A 22,651-nucleotide genomic window follows, 5' to 3' on the forward strand; every position below is an offset into this window, starting at 1 on the left:
ATACATCATATTTCCAGAATTTAAACACACTCAACTGTTCTATAATCTTTTGGTTTATGTACATAGTTATCAAGGAATGAGCACATCAGAAATGGACTAGCTAGCTCCTAAATCCCACAAATAAACTTCATTTCAATTTAGAAATCAATTATTTAAAGATGTGATCATCAAGAAGGTGACCGGATCAAAACAGTGTAACTGGCACCAATATTTCCACATTGTCATTGACCAGGCTACTTTCCATTTTAAGTTTTTTTAAGCAACCTTTATTAAGCCATTCCTAAACATGCCACCAGAATCAAAACAAGAACACAGAGAAAATTCTGCTGGAAGGCAAATCATTTTAAGAACACTTGTGATCCATAAATATTGTAATGACAGAAGCAAAAGTATTAAGAACTGACAAAGATGGGCCATACTTGCCGCTCACAGAATTGCATAAACATCATAAGGCTATTAATCAAAGAGAGATGCTGTTCATGAAAAGTTTTTCCCCCAAGAAAAGAAGGCAACCTGTTAAACATATTTACACTCCCAATATTTTTCATTACAGTAACTTTCTCAAACTGGGACAGAAAATCTGTGTGGCAAGAATATGATAAATGTTTACAAAAAACATTTTCAGCCACAATACTTTTTCATGCAAATTCTTCCATAATAGGTTTGATTTTGAGAAAAACAAATTAATTCCAGAAACTTCTTTGTCCTTTTCTCAACTTGGGGGTGCCTCAGGTCTGTGTTCATCAATATTTCCAGTGACCACAGAGACATTACAACAGTCAAAAATACATGTCTTTCAAGGCCACAATTCACTGTAAGGCCAATAAGAGATAAAATAGCTCATTCCAAGGTTAAGGAAAATTAAGTTTACTAAACTCACTCTATATTCCACTGTGATTCAAAGAATGTTAGGGAAGTATAAAATCAGGATGAGAAAGCGAATTTTTACACAAAGAACATTCCCAGGTTTTTTCTTAATATAATGTGAGTTTTGTATCCTTGTAAACAAATCACAGAAAACAGAATGGCATGCATTAAATTCTTCCAGTAATGTGCACAGTGTAATTGATGTGTCTCATTAGATAAGGTAAAGACACAATGAGAATAATTCCTTTTACTAAGTGCATTTTGGCATAAGAATTTTTACACCCATTTCCTTAAATGACATTATCCACACCATCGGTATAAGCCCTTCCACTGAGTTGATTTTAGTCCAATGCTCACACCCCCTTGCCAATTTATGAATGCTGTATTTACCATCCAAGAAGAGTGCTAGAGGACCATGCTGCTACTTAGGGCACTCATAGCAGAATATCTAAGCTCCCCAAAGCATCCTTTAAGAACCACTGAGGATGCCATACGCACTTATCTTTTAGGAATTGCAGAACAGTTAGGAATATGCACTAGCTTATTGTTTCTTCTCCATTCCCTTTGGCACAAGGGTTTTCAGCTCTTCTGGAGTCCAAAGCTTCTTTGACCAGGAGGTGTCCCCCCAAAACATATAGCACAAACAGGGAGGCATGTGTTAAATTTGCCATTACCAAAAAGCTGCCAACAGTTGGTCCAGCTGCTGTCAGTCATGACATGTCATTTCATCTGGCAGCCAAAGTTAGCGAGTGTAATCAAGTTATATTGTGTGGGGCTGTTCCCGAAGTGCTGATGAAAAATGGGAACAACAGGCAGCTGTTTTCACTTCGCACATTTTCTCCACTGCTTTGTGAGAGAGCTTTTAACAGTTCGAGTTTCTCTTGTGCCTTTGCTTGGATGTCATCATCACCTGACATCGCAACGTCAATTGGCCAGACAGGCTTGTTTTCCATGGAGCTGTAGATAACATCCGGTCCATTGAGGACGATAGTCCAGTCAGAATGCAATTTACTGGCCCATTCATGCTTTACTATTATTGTGTTGCTGTTTTTCATGGCCCCTGAAAAGAAATAGCACAAAGGTGGCCTCAGCCATCGCCCGAAACCCACCTGCTAAAAGGGAATAACTGGTTACGCATTACTTGTCCTAGGTGAACAGCATCGGCTTTATGGCATTCTGTGTTCCCCCAAATGCCCTGTTTCTCGAGCTGCCAAGTATAATGTTATAGTTGTCTCTACCGTGACTATACAAAGGCTTACCTTGTCGAATAAAAGTCTGGCTGGTATCTAACAATATATCACAGCCTTCCACTATCATTCTTTCTATGGCAAGGTTTTTCCGTATGTTCTCAGTATCACTCACTTCATCATGCATTATCCTGTTAGACACAATGTAAGCAGAGATGTTTTATAAATTGCATTTCCTACCAGTAAATCAAAGTAAAGAAAGAAAAAAAATATATAGTTCCAGGAGCTCCCTGTTCTGAACCCCTGAAAAACTCAGGAGTGGATTGGTCTTTAGGGTTTCTAAATTCTAGAAATACCAAAACAAGGCTGCTAAATTATTTCAAGTAATAAATGGGGAGAGGATTGGTAAGTACATTGAAAATCTTTTTTACAAACACATCTTAGAAGTGATGTGTTATTTTTACGGAAATTCTCTGTAGCAGCACTGAGGGCACCATTACTTGGAATGCAGAAGAAACTGAGCTTTCTACTACATAACACTAAAACAACATAGATGTCAATAACTTCCTGAAAAAATGAAAAGAAGAACTGTGCTCTAATTAATTGGGTTGTTTTGGTTTTTAGCACAAATAATGCTGTATTTCAGTACTCTATCCCTGAATTCTAAGAGAATATGGTAAAACAGATGATGGGTTAGAAGAATCTAATAAATGCTTTATCTTTTCTACTTACCCTATAATAGGAATATCTCCAAGCTCAGCCCCAGAAATGCACCTAACCTCAATTACAAAAATTCACAACATGATTTTTTTATTGCAATGAAAAATACTGATACCATTTTTTTCTTTGCATAAAACCACCATTGCGAATGACAGGGAACCACTTTTGGTAATATCTATAGGTAATTAGATGTGGGGATGAACAGTTAACTAAGGGCTAAAATATACAAAGAAAGTTACACACAATATCTTAAATCTCCAACATCATATTCCCAATTTGCTACTGGATATCTGGATATATTAAGCTTCCACATAGAAAGGCACTATATACCCCTATTAATCACCAAATCTAGAATGTGGAAGATTTCAATGTAAACAATATTGTCTACCTTACTACTTTGCCAAGTCAAACTCTAGGGGGGAAAGTTTCCAGCATACCTTGACAGTTCTTCTAGTTTTGATTTTGCAAATTCCAGACTCTTCCTTTCCACGTGTTCATGAGGAGTATGAGCAAGAAGTTCATGGAGTGTTATAATATACCGGGGTATCTTCGAACAAATAAAGATCAATATTAGCAAAAGTTAGGAGGAAGAAAATGACAGGACATTTCATTTTCTATAGTTCAGAATTCAGTCCCTTGTCAAGTCTCTGTAGTTAATAGTAAAACATGTCTTAAAAAAAAAAGAAGAAAACATGATAAAAAAAATCACAGTACTTCAATCCTTGCATTCTTAGCATTTCACAAAAGATATCCAGAAAGCCAATCTTAAATAAAAAAAAGCAGTTTGGGAGATGGAATAATTGGTAGCTTCTTTTTAAGTATTTCTTTGAACAGGAAAAGAAGGGCTCTCAAAAATGTTTTCCAGTGAAAATGATATGATTATCATTAAATCATGGCAATATTAATAGGCTGTTACTTTAGGCAGATTTGCCTGCCTACAAAATAAATAGCATTGGCAACTGAGTTACAGCTGGTTCTTGAGAAAAGGCCTCCAGTCTAACCCGATGATACCCCGATGACTCCACATACCTTGCCTAGTCCTCAGTGTAAAAGAGTATCCTTGAACTGAAGCATGTCCTTGTTTTTAACTTTTTAAGTAGATGAGCTTTTTCAACTTAATAAGTTATATTAACCAAAGCATAGTATTTTACTCATTCAAAACAGCCCCGTGAGATAGATAATACAGATGTCATAATTCCCATTTTACAGATGAAGAAACTGAAGCTTATAGAAGTTAAGTGACTTGTGTCCATCAACTAGGGAAGGGCTGAACAAATTGTGGTATATGTTGGAGATGGAATATTATTGTGCTATAAGGAATTATGAACAAGATGATTTCAGAAAAAAAGCTGGAACGACCTGTGAACTGATGCAGAGTGAAATAAGCAGAACCAGGAGAATATTGTACACAGTAACAGCAACACTGTGGAATGACCTACTGTGACAGACTTAGCTACTCTGAGCAGTAAAATGATCCGGAACAGTTCTAAGGGACTTAAGACTAAGACTACTATTCACCTCCAGAGAAAGAACTGTCAGTCAGAATGCAGTTCAAAGCATGGTTTTTCACTTGTTTATTTGGGTTTATGTGTTGGGGTTTCGGTTTCATAAGATTATTCATTTGCAAAAATGAACAACAAATGGAAATGTTTTGCATGATAATACATGTATAATACAGATTGAATCACCTGCCAGCACCAGAAGGAGAAAAGGAAGGGAGAGAGGGAGATAAGTTCGATCATATAACTTGGGAAAATGTGCGTGGAAATTTTTTATAACATGTAGTTGCTAATAAATAAATATTTTTAAAATAAAATATTAAAAAAATTAAAAATCATTAAAAAAGTTTAGTGACTTGCCCATACAGTTACTAAAGGTACTAAGTGAAGGCAGCTCTTTCTTGACTTCAAGTCCAAAGTGAACTCTATAGGACCTCTCTCAAAATTACATTATCCAGAACAGTTGAGCTCATTGATAATGGTCTCACACATTCATACTTACTGTGGATCAAAACAAAGTGTGTAAAGAAAAGGGGGAAGTTGTGGATACAATTTTCTTTCATGCCTATACCTTTAGGACCTTCTCTGCAGATGATTAGGGAAAAGACAGAAAGTGGGAGAAAGAGTATCTCCTCCAGTTTTGTGCCAGGATAAGGACTTGTTCGAGGATAATATCCTCAGCATGTAAGATCTAAGAATAAGCAATTAACTAAGGGATAAAACATACAAAGAAGGGTGTAACTTTATCCCAAATCTTTTCACCTATCACTCTGTTTTACCAGCTGTTGCCTCATGTGGACAACAGATGATTCACAATTTCAGAGTCCCCAAGAGTCTCTGAGGGAAAATAGCACCCTCACAGGACACCCAGCAGAGCTTGAGGCTGGACACTTTTAATGATGTTAGGGAAAGGAACAAAAAGCAAGAAATAAGAATGTGCTGCCTTCCTCTTGAGACCAGGTGACTAACCTATCATTGCTAACATATGGTAATAGCTTTCTGCCCAAAGCCACAGTGAAATATTTATGCTGACCATCCATAGTCTCTCATGTATTTATGGCTGGCCCAACTTAGTCTGTGGCTATGGAACAGAGCAAAAAAAAAAAAAAAACCCAAAACTGAATATCACAAGGAAATGAATCCATGACCTTGTCCTCATTAACAGGGTGCTCTAAGCAGCAAGGTAAACTAACCACAACACACTTGATTATTCTGAATAATGGAGTGTATCCCCTTGGCAGCAGAGGCTCTGCCCTTTGGGCTGTATGAGCTCATAATCAAAATTTCTCCAGTAAGTTTGAAATGCCTCTGTGAAAAACAAAGATGCAGATAAATGCCAATTAGCCATGGAAAAGGGGAATGGGTATAGGCTACATGAACTCAAATGTTCTATTAATCTACAAACCTAATTTTAGCCAATACATCAACATCCTACTCCATTAATTAAGCCTTTTATTATACAGCTGCTCTCTAGGATCCCAATTGATGGACAGAAATTTCACCTTCTTCGCCTTTCTAACTCTCCAGTGGAAATATTAATAAGCAACAAAGACTGCAAAAAGGCCATCATAGCAGGAGAGTGCTAGAGGACAAGGATAGGTCCTGGATAAATTCCAATCTAGATCAACAGCCCCCGTATTAGAATTTATTCCAAATGGATTCAGACAAGCTAAGGAATACATCTGAATCAATTACAGTTCAGCTTTTAATTATGGTGGACCAAAACAGCTGTCCTTTTACTGCCCTTCCAAGGTTTGTTTTCTTGGCTGATTATCTAAAAGGAGATTTCAGTATCCCCTGAAAATGCTCACTGAAGAATGATTATACTTCAAATACCTTTTAAACATCCAAACTACTAAAAGGTTGTGCACAACCATCTGAAAAAGTTTTAGCCATATTTTGTTGCTGAGTTGTTTTTAAGATGTTTGACTCTTCCTGACCCCATTTGGGGTTTTCTTGGCAAATATACTGGAGTGGTTTGCCATTTCCTTCTCCAGCTCATTTTACAGATGAAGAAACTGAGGTCAACAGAGTTGAGTGACTTGTCCAAGGTCACAAAACTAGTATCTTGAGGCCAGATTTTAATTCATGAAGAGGAGTCTTTCTAACTCCAGGGTTGGTACTCTATCCACTGCACCACCTAGCTATATCCTTTTTTGCCAAATTTCAGTCATTTGTAATTTTTTTTAAATGATACAGCTGACTAGATCATTTTCTTTATGAATTTTTTTCTGTCAAAAATTTTGATGGTATGGTAATTCAGGTGAAGGTCTCACATCATCCTAAGATCACAGATATAGGACTGAGACTTAGAAAAGGCAAGTGTGTGCAGCAAAGTGGCACAGTAAATAGAGTCAGGAGGAGCTGGTTTCAAGTCCAGCCTCAGAAACTTCCTAGCTATGTGACTCTGAGAATGTAAAGGTTTTAAAAAAAGAAAGTGACTTCCCCAAAGGCACACAAGTAGGAAGTAGCAGAGCTAGATTCTGAACTAAAGCCTCTGACTTCAAATCTAGTATTATTGTACACTACATCATGCCCACAGTCAACTGCATTTGCTTTCATTCCTTCACAGATCAATAAACACTAGATAAAAGAATAGTGATGGCCTTACTTCGTTTAGGCTCAAGAGGGAGAGAACGCTAGAGAATGCTTCCCCATTGGTCATTAACTCTTCTACATAGAAAAAAAGCTAATAGATGTTAAGAACATCCTATCCCTCTCTCTCATCCCTTATGCCATCATCCATACTCAAGGAGTTAAAAAATGTGTGTGTGTGTGTGTGTGTGTGTGTGTGTGTGTGTGTGTGGTGAGGGGTTGTGAATGGCAAAAGCACATGTTATAATGTGAAAAAAATTAATGAGGGGTTCAAGACATCTTTCATCTGCAGAATATATGCCAGTACTCATTTCATTCCAGCAAGGCTGTTCTTCCACAGTAAATAAGGAGAGAAGCACAAAGCGTGAGTATTAATGGAAAGTACACAGAGTTCTCTCTAAAGAAATAGTTTTCTTTTCTCTCTACTACTCTTCAAAAGTAGCAAAAGGATAAAAAGAGGGAAGCAAAGGTAGCATGATATAAATAAGGGAAATTTTCCATCATATCAAATGGTATTTTTCAATATTTTAAATTTGTTAGGCTTCATAGGACATGAAGGGAGATGTATAAGGAAAACAAAAAACCCTGTCAATCTATTTTCTCTCCTAATTATTTTTTCTCTCAGACAACAAAATCATAAAATCCACATAATTTCAGAGTTGGAGGGGACCTTAGCAGTTGTTTAGTCCAAACACCTAGTACGTGGTTCCATTTTACAAAATCCCTTTTAAGTGATTATTCTGACTTTGCCTAAAAACTTTAGGAATACTTTTCCACCCCCCAAACAACTCATTCCATCTCTGAATAATTCTTTATTTTTTAAACCGTTACCTTCCACCTTAGAATCAATACTATGGGTTGGTTCCAAGGCAGAAGAGTAGTAGTAAGGGATAGGAAGTGTCCGAGGCCAAATTTGAACCCAGGACCTCCCAACTCTGGGCCTGACTCTCAATCCACTGAGCTACCCAGCTGCTCCTGACAACTCTGGATTTTTTTTTTTTTATCCTGGAACTCCATTCTAGGAGCATAGGGCCACAACCAGTAGGCAATGGGACACACAGTCGCTCAGGGTCACCCAGCTGGGAAGTGTCTGAGCCAGGACTTGAACTTAGGACCTTTCGTCTCTCGGCCTGGCTCTCAATCCACTGAGCTAGCCCAGCTGCCCCTACTTTTAGGTTGCAGTTTCTTTAGCAGATGTAGTTTTTACAGGGTGGGGTTGCTAGCCCCACGCCCAACCCTCCTCCTTTTTCATCCAGGCTAGGGACCGTCCTTGGCCCAGGAGTGGTAAGGGTGGGCAGTAGGGGTCAAGTGACTTGCCCAAGGTCACACAGCTGGAAGTGTCCGAGGTTGGATTTGAACCTAGGACCTCCAGTCTTTAGGCCTGGCTCTCAATCCACTGAGCCACTCAGCTGCCGACAACTCTGGATAATTCTAACTAAAAGGTTGAGTTACAAAGTCGAAAGGGTATTAGACTGGGAGACATAAAGACCTCGGTTTTAAATCTTGCCTTTGCCAGTTAGTTAATGTATGAGTACAGATGCTGAGCCTCAACTTCTTCAGGACCAAGCAAGAGTAGTATTTTGTTATTCTCAATAATAGGTAGTACTTACCTCCTGGAGTCTGAGTAAAAATCAAATGGGAAAATGTTATTAAAGTGTTTTGCAAACCCTGGTGTACTCCATAATTTCTCTCACTGAGGGTCTTCAGAGATTAGATGACCACTTTTTGGTCTAGGAGAAGACTCTTTGGGTTGGATTAGCCTAAGGATCACTGGGGTCCATTGCAACTCTTAGATTATTGCTGTTTTTCAGTCATTTCAGCCATGTCCTACTCTTCATGACCCCATTTGGGGTTTTCTTGGAAAAGACACTAGAGTGGTCTGCCATTTTCTTCTCCAGTCACTTTAGAGATAAGAAAATGAAGGCAAACAGGGTGAAGTGATAGCCAGGATTGCCCAGCTAGTAAGTGTCTGAGGTCATATTTGAACTCAGGAAGAAGGTACCTTCCTGACTACATCCAGCGCTCTATGCACTGTACCACCTAGCTAACTCTTAGATTCCCCCTACAAATCCTATCTGTGGTTCCTAGTTCTGTCCTCTGGCACTAAAACAGACAAGTCTGATCCCTCTTCCTCATGATAGACACCTAAACGTTTGGAAACTGATCATTCTCCACCTCTCCAGATTAAATATTCCCCAGGATCTTCATCTCATCTTCATATGACATAATTTGGAGTTCTTTCATCATCTGGTTCACATTTAGCTCACATGTATCAGTAATATAAGATGTATCACATGAATTTGCTGCCTCAAAAAATGAGTGCTGAGGCTGGACAGCTACAGTAGCCACTATCACCTAGAAGCCTGGAGCTAAGCCTCAGGGACTGTCCAAGCAGAAAGACCTCTCCAAGGGAGACTTGGTCTCTGTGTGTGTGTGTGTGTGTGTGTGTGTGTGTGTGTGTATTTTTGTGTATGTACATATATACATACAAGATGTTGAAACAGATGCACCTGGATGATGGTATCTCTTACAAAGCCAAGAGCATCATGAATTTGATGGTAGACACATTTGATCATCTAGCAAAGGAGGCAGTCCAACTCCAATACTTGGGCTACTCCATCATCCTGGGATGTAAAGATAGTTTTACATTTGTGACTATCTGGGGAACTGGCCAAACATGCAGTATCTGATGACGCCAAGGCTGGCACCAAAAATACCATCTCCAAATGATCTTGGACCCTGCCTATGAACTGGTTTGGGAATGAAAAGGGACTGTTTACAGTAATATCCCACATTGATACAGTGCTTCTTACAAGGCATTACGTATCAGATGTATTTCATCTCATTTGAACCTTACAATAATCCTCGGACACTGATAGAGGGCTGCTACCACATTAAGTATTAGAGCTCAGCAATGTTCTGAGAGCAGAATGACCTTGGCTAAGCACTATAACCTGTCTAGGCTGCAGAATTCTCATTTATAAATTGGGAGGCTTGGACTGGATGACTCCTTAAGGTCCCTTCCAGATCCAAATCTATGAGCTAGGATCTGAAGTCTGCAAAGCAGTAGTTGTGATCAATAGTTCTGAGAGAGATTTCAGTCTATCATCTGCTCTGAGTTTGTCTACAGCAGCAGATAAAACAGAAGGAAGTAAAATTTTTTGGTTATTTTGTTCTACTGGCCCTTCCGACTGCTACTGGATGCCTGATGCACTAGCAAGGAGGGAAGGAGAGTGAGTCAGATGAAACTTCTTTGTGGTGGAGCAGTATAACTATGGGGGCCTGTTGCTTCTAGGTGGTTTTCCTTAAGTGTTCCATTTGTGTCGTGAATGTCCCCAGATAAGTTGTGTTCTAGGCCAGTCAGTGAACTGCCTAAGCTCTTGGGCACAGACAACTGACGGATTTGATGAATTTTTATTACAATGTCATCAATAACTGTGTCCTCTTGGGGGCAGCTGGGTGGCTCGGTGGACTGAGAGTCAGGTCCAGAAATGTGAGATCCTGGGTTCAAATCTGGCCATAAATACTTCTTAGCTTGTGACCCCAGGCAAGTCATTTAACCTCCATTGTCTAGTCCTTACCACTCTTCTGCCTTAGAACCAATACCTAATATTGGTTCTAAGATGGAAGATAAGGGCTTATAAACAAATAAAATAATTGTGTCCCCAAATTTTTTTCTTTTTTTTTTTAAACCTTCACCTTATGTCTTAGAATCAATACTGAGTATTGGTTGCAAGGCAGAAGAGAGGTAAGGGCTAGACAAATTGGATTAAGTGATTTGTCCAAGATTGCACAGTTAGGAAGTATCTGAGGTAAGATTAGAACCCAGGACCTTATGCCAAGGTAGATATCAAAAAAAGAAGAACCATATAAAGAAAAGGTACCAAAACCAAAAGAACAAAGTACCAAAGAATGAATCCTGGGTGATATTTAAATATATGTATTCCTGAGGTCTGCATATAGGTAACCTTCCTTCTTCAGAAAGCCTTTCCTCATCTCTCTTTATTCTAGTGTTTTCTCTCTATTGATAATTTCCAATTTATTCTGTAAAACTTGTTTGTGCTTAGCTATTTGCATACTATCTCCCCGTTGGACTGAGCTCCTTGGGAGAAGAGACTGTCTTTTAAATTTCTTTGTATCCCTAGTGCTTACCACAATGCCTGACACATAATGGAGGCACTTAAATATTTAGTAACTGACTGACTAAACCCTTTGAATCTGATAATTCCCCAAGAGGTTTTCTATTAACTAAGGCCTCTAGTTACCTTTGGTCCTGAAAACTCTAGGTAAATGATGATATCAAGTATAATAAGGAAGTTAAAGTCCAAAATAGTCTGAGACCTTATCTCAGTGGATTCATGGACTGACCCTAAGTGGTATATGATCAAACATTAAGAGAGTGAGAAGGGAGACACTAGGTGGCTCAGTGGATTGAGAACCAGACCTAGAGATGGGAAAGAGTGAGAAGTATTCCACCCTCACTGCCAGCATCCCACTCTTGTGGCCACAAGCAACATCTATCCTTATTCTTACGACACCACCCTATTTCTCCATTAAATACAAGTTTTACATCTTCCTCCCTTTGAACTAGGAGTCAACCCCTCAAGGCTCTTGGGAACCCACTGCAGTAGCTGTCCAGATGCTACTAGAAAGATTTTGTCCCCTACCTTCTTTTCTTTGACCCAGACCCAGTTGGGCATGGGACCAATTCTGCACTCAGGACAGTAAATAGTGAGTAAGCGCCCAGCCTCCCCTCTTTCCATTTTGATTAGGATAAAGCAAGTCCCATAAGATGAGCAGGCATGAAAGGATTGTGAGCTGCACTTCAGAAGTCACTACATCAGTGATTCCCAAAGTGGGTGCTACTGCCCCCTGGTGGGTGCTGCAGTGATCCAGGAAGGCGGTGATGGCCACAGGTGCATTTATCTTTCCTATTAATTGCTATTACAATTTTTAAAAAATTAATTTCCAGGGGGATAAGTAATATTTTTTCTGGAAAGGGGGCAGTAGGCCAAAAAAGTTTGGGAACCACTGCACTACATTATCTTTTACCCTAAATTCATTCTTTTTCCAAAAGGGCATCACCAATCTTCCAACCACACAGGTTATCACAAATCTTCAACTCCTAACTTTCTATCAACTCATATATCCAGTTGTCAAATTTTGTTGGATTTACATCTACACCTCTTTTATAAGTCCTCTCCTATCTCTGTTCACCCAGCTACCACCAGGGTTCAAGTTCTTGTCACTTCTTTCCTGGACTATTATTTGACCTCAAATCTTTCCTCTTTTCCATCCATTGTCTACACAGCTACAAAAGCAATTCTCCTAAAGCACAGCCTGTTCCACCATCTCTAGGGTTTCCCTATTGATTCTAGGATCAAATACTATCTATTTTTTTCTACTTCATTTTGAGTAAATATTTATGGTATAAATGCCTATTCATCAGCATATGTACTTATTTAGATAAGTGAAAATTTACATATTTGAGATTCATACATAAACATTTTTCACTGATGGAGTGTGTAATAAAAAATATTTTAACTGCTCTAGAGTTCTAAGGCTAATTCTGGCTTTGGACAATCACACCTAATGAGTAATATTGAAATGTGTTTTGCTTGATAATACATGTGTAATTCAGACTGAATTGCTTGTCAACTCCAGGAGTGGGAAGGGAAACAATATGAATCATATAACTTTGGAAAAAAATAAAAAATTAAAATTAAAATTAAAATGTTGATCTAACCTCTCAGAACCATTCTGGTCACCAAAAAGGTCAAATCATATTTTTTTAAATCCCTGATCTTTCATCTTAGAATCAATACTGTGTATTGGTTTCAAGGCAGAAGAGTAGTAAGAACTAGACAATGAAGATTAAGTGATCTGTCCAGGGTCATACAGCTAGGAAATGTCTGAGGACAGATTTGAACCCAGGACCTCCCAGCTTCAGGCCTAGGTCTCTATCTATTAAACCTTCTACCTGCCTCCAAGGCCATATAATTAGAGTAATTTAGACTCTGAAGGAATGTCAGAGGGTATCTCATCACACCTCATGTTAAATGTAAGATGGTTTAACTGAGGCTCAAATTGGCTCATGAAAGATAACACAATTATAGTGGGTAGAAAGGATGTGCAGATTACTTTGGATCAGTCAAAATATCTAGGTTTACTGCTAATAAGAGGAAACTCCTGGGCAAGAGTAAGGTCTAATCAATTCCATTTAACTCCCCTGAATTCAACACATTGAATGCATTTGTTCTTGCTAATTTCCTAATGGTTCAGATGTGGCTGTTTCTACCATGCTACAAAGATATCTGAGAGCAATATGCTGGAAGAGATTGATTTCTCTGGTATTTGTTAAATACAGCTATAGCCAGTAGGGAGGATAATTAGGTCCAATTAGAAGGTGTTTCATTCATCTCTCAGAATTCTGCCTTTGTACATTCACGTTACTTAGAGAGATTGGTATAGACAAAGGGGTTTTATTATTACCTAAATCTAATTGTTAAAGGCCCAAATGGAATCTCATGTTAATGAAAATGAAAAATTATTAGATAAACACCCAGAGTTTTGTCTATTAGGACATCCTAACACTAACTATAAGGATTGTTTGGGAAAATTCTAATAAAATTCAATAGAAATAAATTGGGTTTCTTAAACATTGATATTTCTTCAAGGTTAAGTTTTTGGGTTTACAATACATAACATCCTAAAAGTTTTGGGGCACGCCATTTATATCCAAATGTGGGTTGTTGCTCCTTACTATTAGGTATGACCCCAGTGAGGTAAGACTTACAGTTACCACATTTGATAAATGTAGGCAATGTTTTGAGTTTAAAGTTTGTTTTACTCTAAGCCCTAAGAAAATTGTTTCTGAAGTTTTCCATCAATGACCAAGTTTTTAAAATTCAGTATTAGAAAAAGAGAAGGAAAGCCACAGTTATAACAAAGTTTCACAGCACTGAAGTGGTTTTCATATGCATCCATTTGATTTTCCAGTGCACACAGTCTCTGGGGTAGGAAGCTGGGCTCTAATCTTTTCCAAGGTTCCAACAAAGATTGAAACTTTATGCTTTAATGGAAAAAAATCAGGAGCCAAAGCATTGTTTCTTTCTGAGGCTGCAAAACCATTAGGCAATATAGGAGATGGCTGCTTGTTAGAGATGATGAAACAGTCAATATTGCTTTTACCATAGCATAGACAATTCATGAAATTAGTTTGCCACATGATAACTTCTGGGCCCAGCCCAAAGCTGCCACAGATACCACAATGGGAAAGCTCATTGTCCTTCCAAAAGAACAGGGTCAACAACACTCATCAGAGACCAGGAAATTCAAATCACATTTCAGCCTTCTCAGGATACAGTAGAGACTCTGAGAGTAAAGTTCTAGACACAGGGGCAGGAATTATAATGGGCGTTAGTGCTTGAGGTCACTGTGCTTGGAAGAAACAAATCCTTCATGTGCAGCTAGGGCCAGTGAACACTGGACCTTAAGGACACAAGGTTAATAGTCACTATCCACTGCTGAGGAGTCATGGGGACTATTCAGGGGTCATCTGAGCTCTGGCTGCTAAGGTAACTTTGTACTGCTTTTCCCAGATCCCACATTACCATGCCAAAGATAACAGAGGGAAAATCAGGTCCTCTCAGAAAAAGGCAAATAAGAATACAAAGGACTCTCCCAAAGGCTAAAGCAACCTCTGCAGTCTATTTCTCTAGTTAGGTGTACTTCATTTTAAATAACTGATATGTGGGCATGGGTGGGTGTTCATATATATATATATATATATATATATATAAATTCCTTTCAATTTGCATATAAATGTAATTTCTATGAAAGGAATCATTTTTAATTTTATTAAGATGAGCTATTTAATTAAAGTCTATGGTTAATCCTTTAATATAAAGCGAAAATCCTCTCATAATGCAAATATCACTTATTTATCAAATGCATTATAAAGCACTTTGCAAACCTTAAAGCACATATAACATGAGCTAATATTATTATATTATTTAGTCATTTTTAAACTCAAATTTTTGTCTATTAGTTAGGATGTTCCTGGACTCTGAATTCTGGCCCTGAATGAGGATTAGCATTCGTCTGTCTGACTTGAAGTCTCCTGAGAGACTTTACTTTGTGTGTGGCTTTGAGTTTCCCCTTATTGAATTATATTGTTTTTAAAATGCCTACTGAATACTTACCTGAAACATGGGATAGGTCAGAAAGGTTTCCAGCATTCTCCCTTCACAGGCAGGGTTGGCCTCATACTGTTTCAAGAGTTTGTCAAAATCTCTGTTTTGCTTACAATTGGCTAGCACTTGAAGACTGTACTGATGATTGCGGACAAATTCTTGATAAATATTAAGCATTGGTAGCAGAATATCAAAAAGGTCAGCTGAAAAGAATTGGCAAATATATCAGTTTAACCAAAAAACACTTAAACGATGCTAATTCTTTAGGGTCAAGGGCCACGTTTTAAGACCATTTTTTTACAATTTGTTTGTATTCTCGACAAGAAGATGCTCTTCAAGTTCCTACTAATTCTAAGTTGATGATAAGACGACCCTTAGACATAGGGGTGGGTCAGAGCTAGCCCTTAGCAAATATTTAATTGACTATTCCATGGACATATCCACCCAGCCAGTAAAAGTCGCTGTGCCCAAGACTCCTACCAAGGAAAAATAATCACCTCAGACTTAGCAAGGTATAGAAAGATTAATTTTCCAAACGGTCACTGAGCAGGGTTGGCCCACTCAAAGGGCAGCCAAGAATATGACAGAATTCTAAAGGATAATTAAACTCCTAGCATTGTCCCAGAGTATTGGTTGGGAAAGTGGTAAGAGAAAGGAAGGAAAGAAAAGAAATTTCAGAAGTAGCTTTAATGCCTAGACTTTCTTCAGCACAAAGATTTTCAACCTTTTGTGTGTATCATGAATAGCATTTCAGGAGGCAGTTTCTCTATCTACAAAACAGAGATAATAATAGCAACTATCTCCCAGGGTTGTTGTGGAGATAAAATTAGATAACATTTATAAAGTCCTTTGCAAAATTTAAAGTGCTATATAATTGCTATCTATTATTATCACAATCATTTTTATTCTGGACCTTTTGGCAGTTTAGTGGAAGTGATGGACTCTTTCTAAGAATAATGCTTTTAAATGCATAGGATTACAAAGGAAAGCAATTATATTGAACACAATGACCAAAATATTCAAAATGAACATTCATAGATTGCAGTGAAGAATCTCTCATCTAGAGACTTCATATTCAGAAAATATACTTAGCCTTGGATGCTGAATTAGAAACTATCTTTTAAATCATTTAATACAACCTTTTCATTTTACAGATGAAGAAACTGAGGCCTAGAGCAAAGACGTGACTTATCCAAGAACATACAAGTACTCAGTAAGAGAAATGGCATTTGAACTTGAGCCTTCTGAATCCAAATCGAGTACTCTTTCCACTACACTCTCCTTGTCTGCCCTTAAAGCTCAGTCTTCTAGCAGAGGTGCTTCCCAACTCCCAACAAAGAAATTTAATTATCATTGTCATAAAATGGTAACAACACACAACATTTTATCCATAGACTCAACATTTCTCTATAATGATCAACAAGTATGTATCCAGTGCTCCACAGAACACATGCAAAAGGCTTGGCAATTCTGGGGGACAAATTAAAGATAGGCACAGTCTATTCCCTAAAAAGCTTTATAATATAGTAGAAGACATAGGTTCAAAATAAACCAATGATCTCCTCTATTCAAAGAATTGGATTAATATCTCATTGCAATATGGAGACAACTTTGTGTTCTTAAAAGCTATATGAGTGGAGAACAGTTCTAGGGACTTCTTGGGCTTCTTGCTAAGGGTACTTGGCATTCTTGGTTGTTTTGTGTCCCCCAGACATACTTCAAAGAGATTATTGGAATCCTTCCAAATGACTGATTCATTTGAGTGATAAAAGGTTAGCTTTGATTAACATCTTCACATCACTATTCCCCAAATATTAGCATTGTCACATGATTGGGGGGACAACAGTAAGACACTGAACCTAAGGGTCTCCTAATCTCTTCTCCCACTAAATTCTAAGCACATTCTCTTTGTCTTAATTCTTGCAGCTTGAATGCACACTGATTAATAAACTTAGTTTTTGCAAACTTCTGACCTGTTGCTGTTGTTGAGTTCTTTCAGTCAAGTCCAACTCTGTGTAATCCCATTTGGGGTTTTCTTAAGATGTTTCCTTGTCCAATTCTTTTTTCAGATAAGGGAACTGAGACAAATAAGGTTAAGTGATTTGCTCAGGGTCACAGCTAGTAAATATTTGTGGCCACATTTGAACTCAGGTCTTCCTGACTCCAGGGCCAGCACTGTATCTACTGTGTCACCTAGCCAGCCTCATATCATGCACTGATTCTCTTTCACTCTTCTATGTGGGAGAGGGGGACTAACCAGAAGTTGTGAGCAGCTGTGGTATTAGAGAACACATGACAATGAAATCATAAAATTTAAACTCTTGAAATTAATTTAATACATATCCCCTCTTCTGCCTGAGGAATCTTCCTAATATACAATTATGATCAAAATATCTCTCTATTCAATTTCTTAAATTGGAATTTGCTAGGAAATTATAAACTGGCTAAGCCAACCATGTCTCCAAGATTTTCAATTTTCCTGATTTTCTGGATTCTGTATTTTCTCCAATTTTTAGCTTTCTTCAGTCTGTTACCTTTCCCCTTTGGAATGTAAGCTCCTAGTGAGCAGGGACAGTCTTTCTTGCTGCTTCTATTTGTGTTCCAAGCATGTGGCATGGTGCCTAGCCTATAGTAAGAGCTTAACAAATGTTTGTTGACTTGTTTTGACTCTCCACAATATACCTCCACCCACTCCAAACTGGATTACACTCTATTCTTCCATTCTTGCTACCTCTTCCCTTTCTTTCTAGTTTTGTTCTCACTGACCTCTATTACCTCTACTTCAAACAGCCTCCTCCACAATTTCATTTGTTAAAGTCCTTCCCTTATGGAGGTGTAATAGAAAGAGCTTTGGGTCAGGAGTCAGAAGAACTGGATTCAAAATTTTCTCTGCCACTTACCCATCATCTGTGTGACCCTGGAGAAGTCATTCCACCCCTTTAGTTCTCGATATCCTCATGTGTAAAGTGAGAGAATTAGATGGCTCTAATGTCTTTTTCTGCTCTATGTTCTTATGATCCTTCCTCCAAGGCTCAGTTTAGATTATTCCCATTTACATTTCGTCCACAAAATGTCTCACCCACAAAGCCTCTCCTAACTCTCTCAAAGGAAAATAATCTTTCCCTACACAGGCACTGAATAAATTTTTATTGGTAGACTAACCTTATTCTCCCCTATATCAGTTACTTACATCCTTGCCCTTTTGCTCCCTCCCTATCTCCCTCCTATTAAATTGTAAACTCCTTCAGAGTAGGACATGGGTTCTGTCTGTCTTTATATCACTACTGCCTAGTATAGTGTCTTGTAGTAGGTACTGTTCAATCTGTACTAATTAAAGGTCTGATAAACTGAAGGGAAAACGAAGATCTCATTGTATAAAATACCTTTAATACTTGAAGTAATTTGGGCAGTGCAGTTACTCTCTCTAGTTCCTTGTCCCCTTGGCCCATTTACTAAATAATTTTCATGTATTCTGATCCTACAACTTATTATATGCATGTCTAAGCAACCTTCTCTGACTCTACAACCCATAATCCTATGAACTGTTGAAACCAAAAGAAATAACAAGCTGGTGCACAACCTTCAGGGTAGGAAGCCTTTCTAAATTGGATTGGGTTGGTCCTCAGACATGAGATATACAATCTGCAGCGTACCACAGTCTTTCTATCTTGGCAGAACCTGCCAAAGCTTCATTCAGTTTTATTGACATAGTCCCTGAGAAGACAGAGACAACTCTATACCACAATGAAAAAATGGAGTACTACTATAGAGTAGGTGAGCAACAGAAATGTACTTTATAAAAAAAACAACAAATCTTACTAATATAATAAACAGAAAACTTTATCACAAAGCAAGCACTTACCTAAAATTAGAGTAGGCCAATTAGCAATCCTTGCCTTTAGTCCTTGATGAAATATTTCATGGAGGAACATGATTGTTTCACTGTTAAAAAAAATGGAGGGGATAGAATCTGTTATTTGCAAGTTGGCCTAGTCCCTATAGAAAGTTTATTTTTAAATTATTCCACTTGCAGCTTAGAACATCTAATTTGGCATGCCCTGAGCTGACTCTACTGCTCCAAACCAGAGACCCCAATAGTGGTATGGTTCAGAAGAGATTTCATTTTAAAAAATTGTTATCTCAAAAACATAGAGGAAAATGCTGAGCTGGGCTTCTAAAATTGGGTGATGGGAGGAAGTACTCAGGCAAGCTTTTAAAGTTTTGGACTGTTCTTTTATATCCTCTTTTCTTATTGGGATATATGAGACCTATTTTTTTATTGTCAGAATACTACAGTTAAAGACTAGAAATTTGTACTGTCTTTAAGTACTGTCTTCTTTCTTTCTTAGGGACTGAGTCTACATATATAATCAGAAATAAGTCTCACGCTGAAGTAGAAATGAGTTATGCCTATGAGGAAAAAGAAAACCCAGAACAGAGAAGTTGGAGGAACTATACTCTGCACTGGGTAGCTCAAACAGAGACGTAAAAAAATATGTCCTCCAAGGGATATATAACTCATAGAAAGACAACAAAACAAAGATCAAGAACAAATTTGTGTTCTTTACTTAGCTAAGTTTAGCTCCCCACTTCTTCCTCATTAGAATTCTACAAGAGTACTCTTTGGTGAATTAAACTGAATTTTAAAAGTAAACTACACAAGAATGCAAACTGGCAAGAGAAAAATATAAATCCTTTTGAAAACTGGGATCCATTTCTCTTAGTGAGTGATTTGATTTGTAATAGCTCAAGCTGGGGGCAGCTAGGTGGCAATCCATTCCATAGATTGAAAGCCAAGCCTAAAGCTGGGAGGTCCTAGATTCATATCTCGCCCCAGATACTTCCTGGCTGTGTAACCCTGGGCAAGTCACTTAATTCCCATTACCTAGCCCTTACTATCTTTCTGCCTTGGAACCAATACCCAGTATTGACTCTAAGACACTGGGTAAATTTTTTTTTAATGACTCAAAATCCTTTTATAACAAACTCTGAGAATCCATCTAAACACATTGCTGTTGAATGGAACTATTGAGGAGTATACTGGAACTAAACTGAACTGGCTCTTCAAAGTGATGATTAAAATTTCAGCATGAGCATTGACAACTCAGAAATGAACCAATACTCCAAATCAGGGCTTGATTTATTGTTTTGGTGACTGTCTAGATTTGAGTGATAGAGAAAATGTTAATAACAGATTAAAAGTAAAAGTGTGTCTTGAGTATATTTTCTCCCCCAGAGAGTTGATTTATCAACACACTGCTGGTACTACTACTAATGTGGTAGACAGAGCTAGAACTTGACAAATGTTTTTATTATATGGAGACCTGGGTTAAAACAAAATCTGTAATAATAAGATGAAGCCCGGAGGCAGCTAGGTGACTCAGTGGATACAGTCAGGAGGACTTGGGTTCAAATGTAACCTCAGACATATCCTAGCTGTGGGACTCTGGGCAAATGACTTAATTCGTTTGCTTAACCCTTACTATTCTCTTGCTTTGTAACCAATACTTAGTATCAATTCTAAGACATATATATATACTTTCATGCTATGATGCCTAAATAACAGGGTGAAAATAATTTTAAAAGTGAGAAATGGCATGCCTAAGACTTCAGTTTCAAAGACAATGAAGAAAGACTTGTTTTAAAATTAACAGCAAGCTCACACAAACTCTGAGCTTGAAAGTGTCTCTTCAGACCTCCACTGAGAGATCAGATTCTGGGGAAAAACTAGTGAGGCATGACTTCACTCACAAATTGCCTTCAGCAATACCTTTCTGAAGTAGGTGCACCTTGTCTAGACTGTGAATTTAAACAATGTACTAAGCTCAGCCTTTCAAATTTGAGATAAGGCAATTCCATTTAAAGGAATCCCTGGAGACAGCTACAGAAGCAACAGTTTTGATGGCATAAGCAGTGGGGAGTCCCAGCCTATAACCCTGGTCCATTATTTCAATCAATGTTTTCCAAATTGTACCCTCCTGGACATGAGTAGCTTGTAAAGGATTCTTGGCATCCTTCATCTTATCTACCTTAATGCCACCTCTTCATCTCTGCAGCAAGTGTACTCTGTCTCTCTTCTGTACATTACTGGTATGAGGAATTTGGATTTCAGGACAGGGGATGGGGGGAGAAGGAAAGCAAAGAAATATCCATTAGTGTGAGCTTCCAGGATACTAAGGTTGAAATTTAACCTTTAAAAGTCCCAGGGGAAAAAAATAAGTATTATTTTTGATTGTCAACACCATGAAGAGAGACACCAGGTCTTGCCTTTCTCCCCCAGTGCCTACCACAGTAGGTGGAAACCAATAGATGCTAAGTGATTATTGTGATTGCCAGGGATTTTCTTTATTGCACACACTCAGATTGAGGCTTTGATATGAAATCTGGAGAAATCCTAAAGATTCATTCATTTCAATTAGATTAACAGATTTATTAGGTAAACTAGTTCCTAATAACTGCTTTAATTTCCTCTTCATTGGTGGTAAATTCTCCTTTTTCATTTTTCACACTGGTAATTTGGTTTTCTTCTTTCCTTTTTTCAATCAAATTAACCAGTGGTTAATGGTTAATAACTTTAGGCACTGCAAAAGGCATGAGCCAATCTATGTGCGTATATCAATGTTTATGTGTGTACATGTATGTTTATGTATGTATATTGTATATGAGTGTATGTGTGCATGCATTGTGCATTTGTGTGTTGTGTATGTGTATGCATGTGTCTGTATGGGATGCTCTTTTGTACATAACAGAAGAAAAAAATTCCAGCCTTTCTGGGATCAAGGATAATCAGAGTCCTCCAAGAATGAAAGCAACAAACTGGATGTCAAACTATGAAGATGATTAAAAGCAACCAGAAGCCATGTGAGATAACATTGAAAAAAGGTGAATGGGCAATGATGTTGGGATTCACTTTTAACAGTTTAAAGAAATGAACAGGCCACAGGGACTTGAGAATCTAATCTTCTGAGGGGAAAAAAAGGAGCTTTAAAAATAGTCTATTGGGCTGGTAGTTACTGTTGTTTTTAGCATCCACATAATCAAGAGAGCTAAATAATCCTAAGCCTTACCTATTGAGGAAAATGCTGCTGACATCATCATGGGTAATTGGAGGTTTCTTGGAGCTGGCAGCCATTCTTAAAGGGCGAAGGAAACAGTTAACCAGAATGTACAATTGATGTACATACTCTGACTCAGCCTCAACCATGTTGAAAACAATCTGGTTTCTCTTTCTCATACTTTCAGCATGGGGAGAACAAATGTAATCTTGAACAATGGTTTTCCATTTCCTTCTACATAACCATCCTCGCATGAAGCTCTGAACCTAAAGAGAACAACCAAAAAGGAACCATAGTTAACAGTATTTTGACTGGTTAAGCAAAGCAATAATTTGTTATGAGTTCAAAAATATGAAAATTTTGTTGGTCGGCCATCCTTATCCTCTCTGAGACCCTGGATGAGCATTCATTTCTGCACTATTTAATAACAGGAATAAGTCACTGGAGATTAATTCATGTTTATATATTATAGCTACATATGTATATATGCTGAGAAGTTTGGTAGATAAGAGACTTTTGGTTTTTCAACCATT

At 37.9% G+C, this 22,651-nt stretch overlaps 1 protein-coding gene across 3 annotated transcripts in view; it reads right to left on the reverse strand.

Moving 5' to 3' along the window:
* Positions 1–22,651, reverse strand: part of RASGRF2 (Ras protein specific guanine nucleotide releasing factor 2) — a 337,564-nt gene that overhangs the window by 179,327 nt on the left and 135,586 nt on the right. For all 3 annotated transcript variants that reach the window (XM_044662962.1, XM_044662957.1, XM_044662951.1), the window contains exons 5-9: positions 22,131–22,384; positions 18,926–19,005; positions 15,073–15,266; positions 3,212–3,321; positions 2,127–2,245 (exon numbers count right to left, since the gene is read on the reverse strand). In XM_044662962.1, coding sequence (XP_044518897.1) covers positions 2,127–2,245; positions 3,212–3,321; positions 15,073–15,266; positions 18,926–19,005; positions 22,131–22,384 — 757 coding nt within the window. The remainder of the gene's footprint in view (positions 1–2,126; positions 2,246–3,211; positions 3,322–15,072; positions 15,267–18,925; positions 19,006–22,130; positions 22,385–22,651) is intronic.

The sequence above is a fragment of the Gracilinanus agilis genome, chromosome 1 (assembly GCF_016433145.1).
Source record: "Gracilinanus agilis isolate LMUSP501 chromosome 1, AgileGrace, whole genome shotgun sequence".
NCBI classification, from domain to species: domain Eukaryota; kingdom Metazoa; phylum Chordata; class Mammalia; order Didelphimorphia; family Didelphidae; genus Gracilinanus; species Gracilinanus agilis.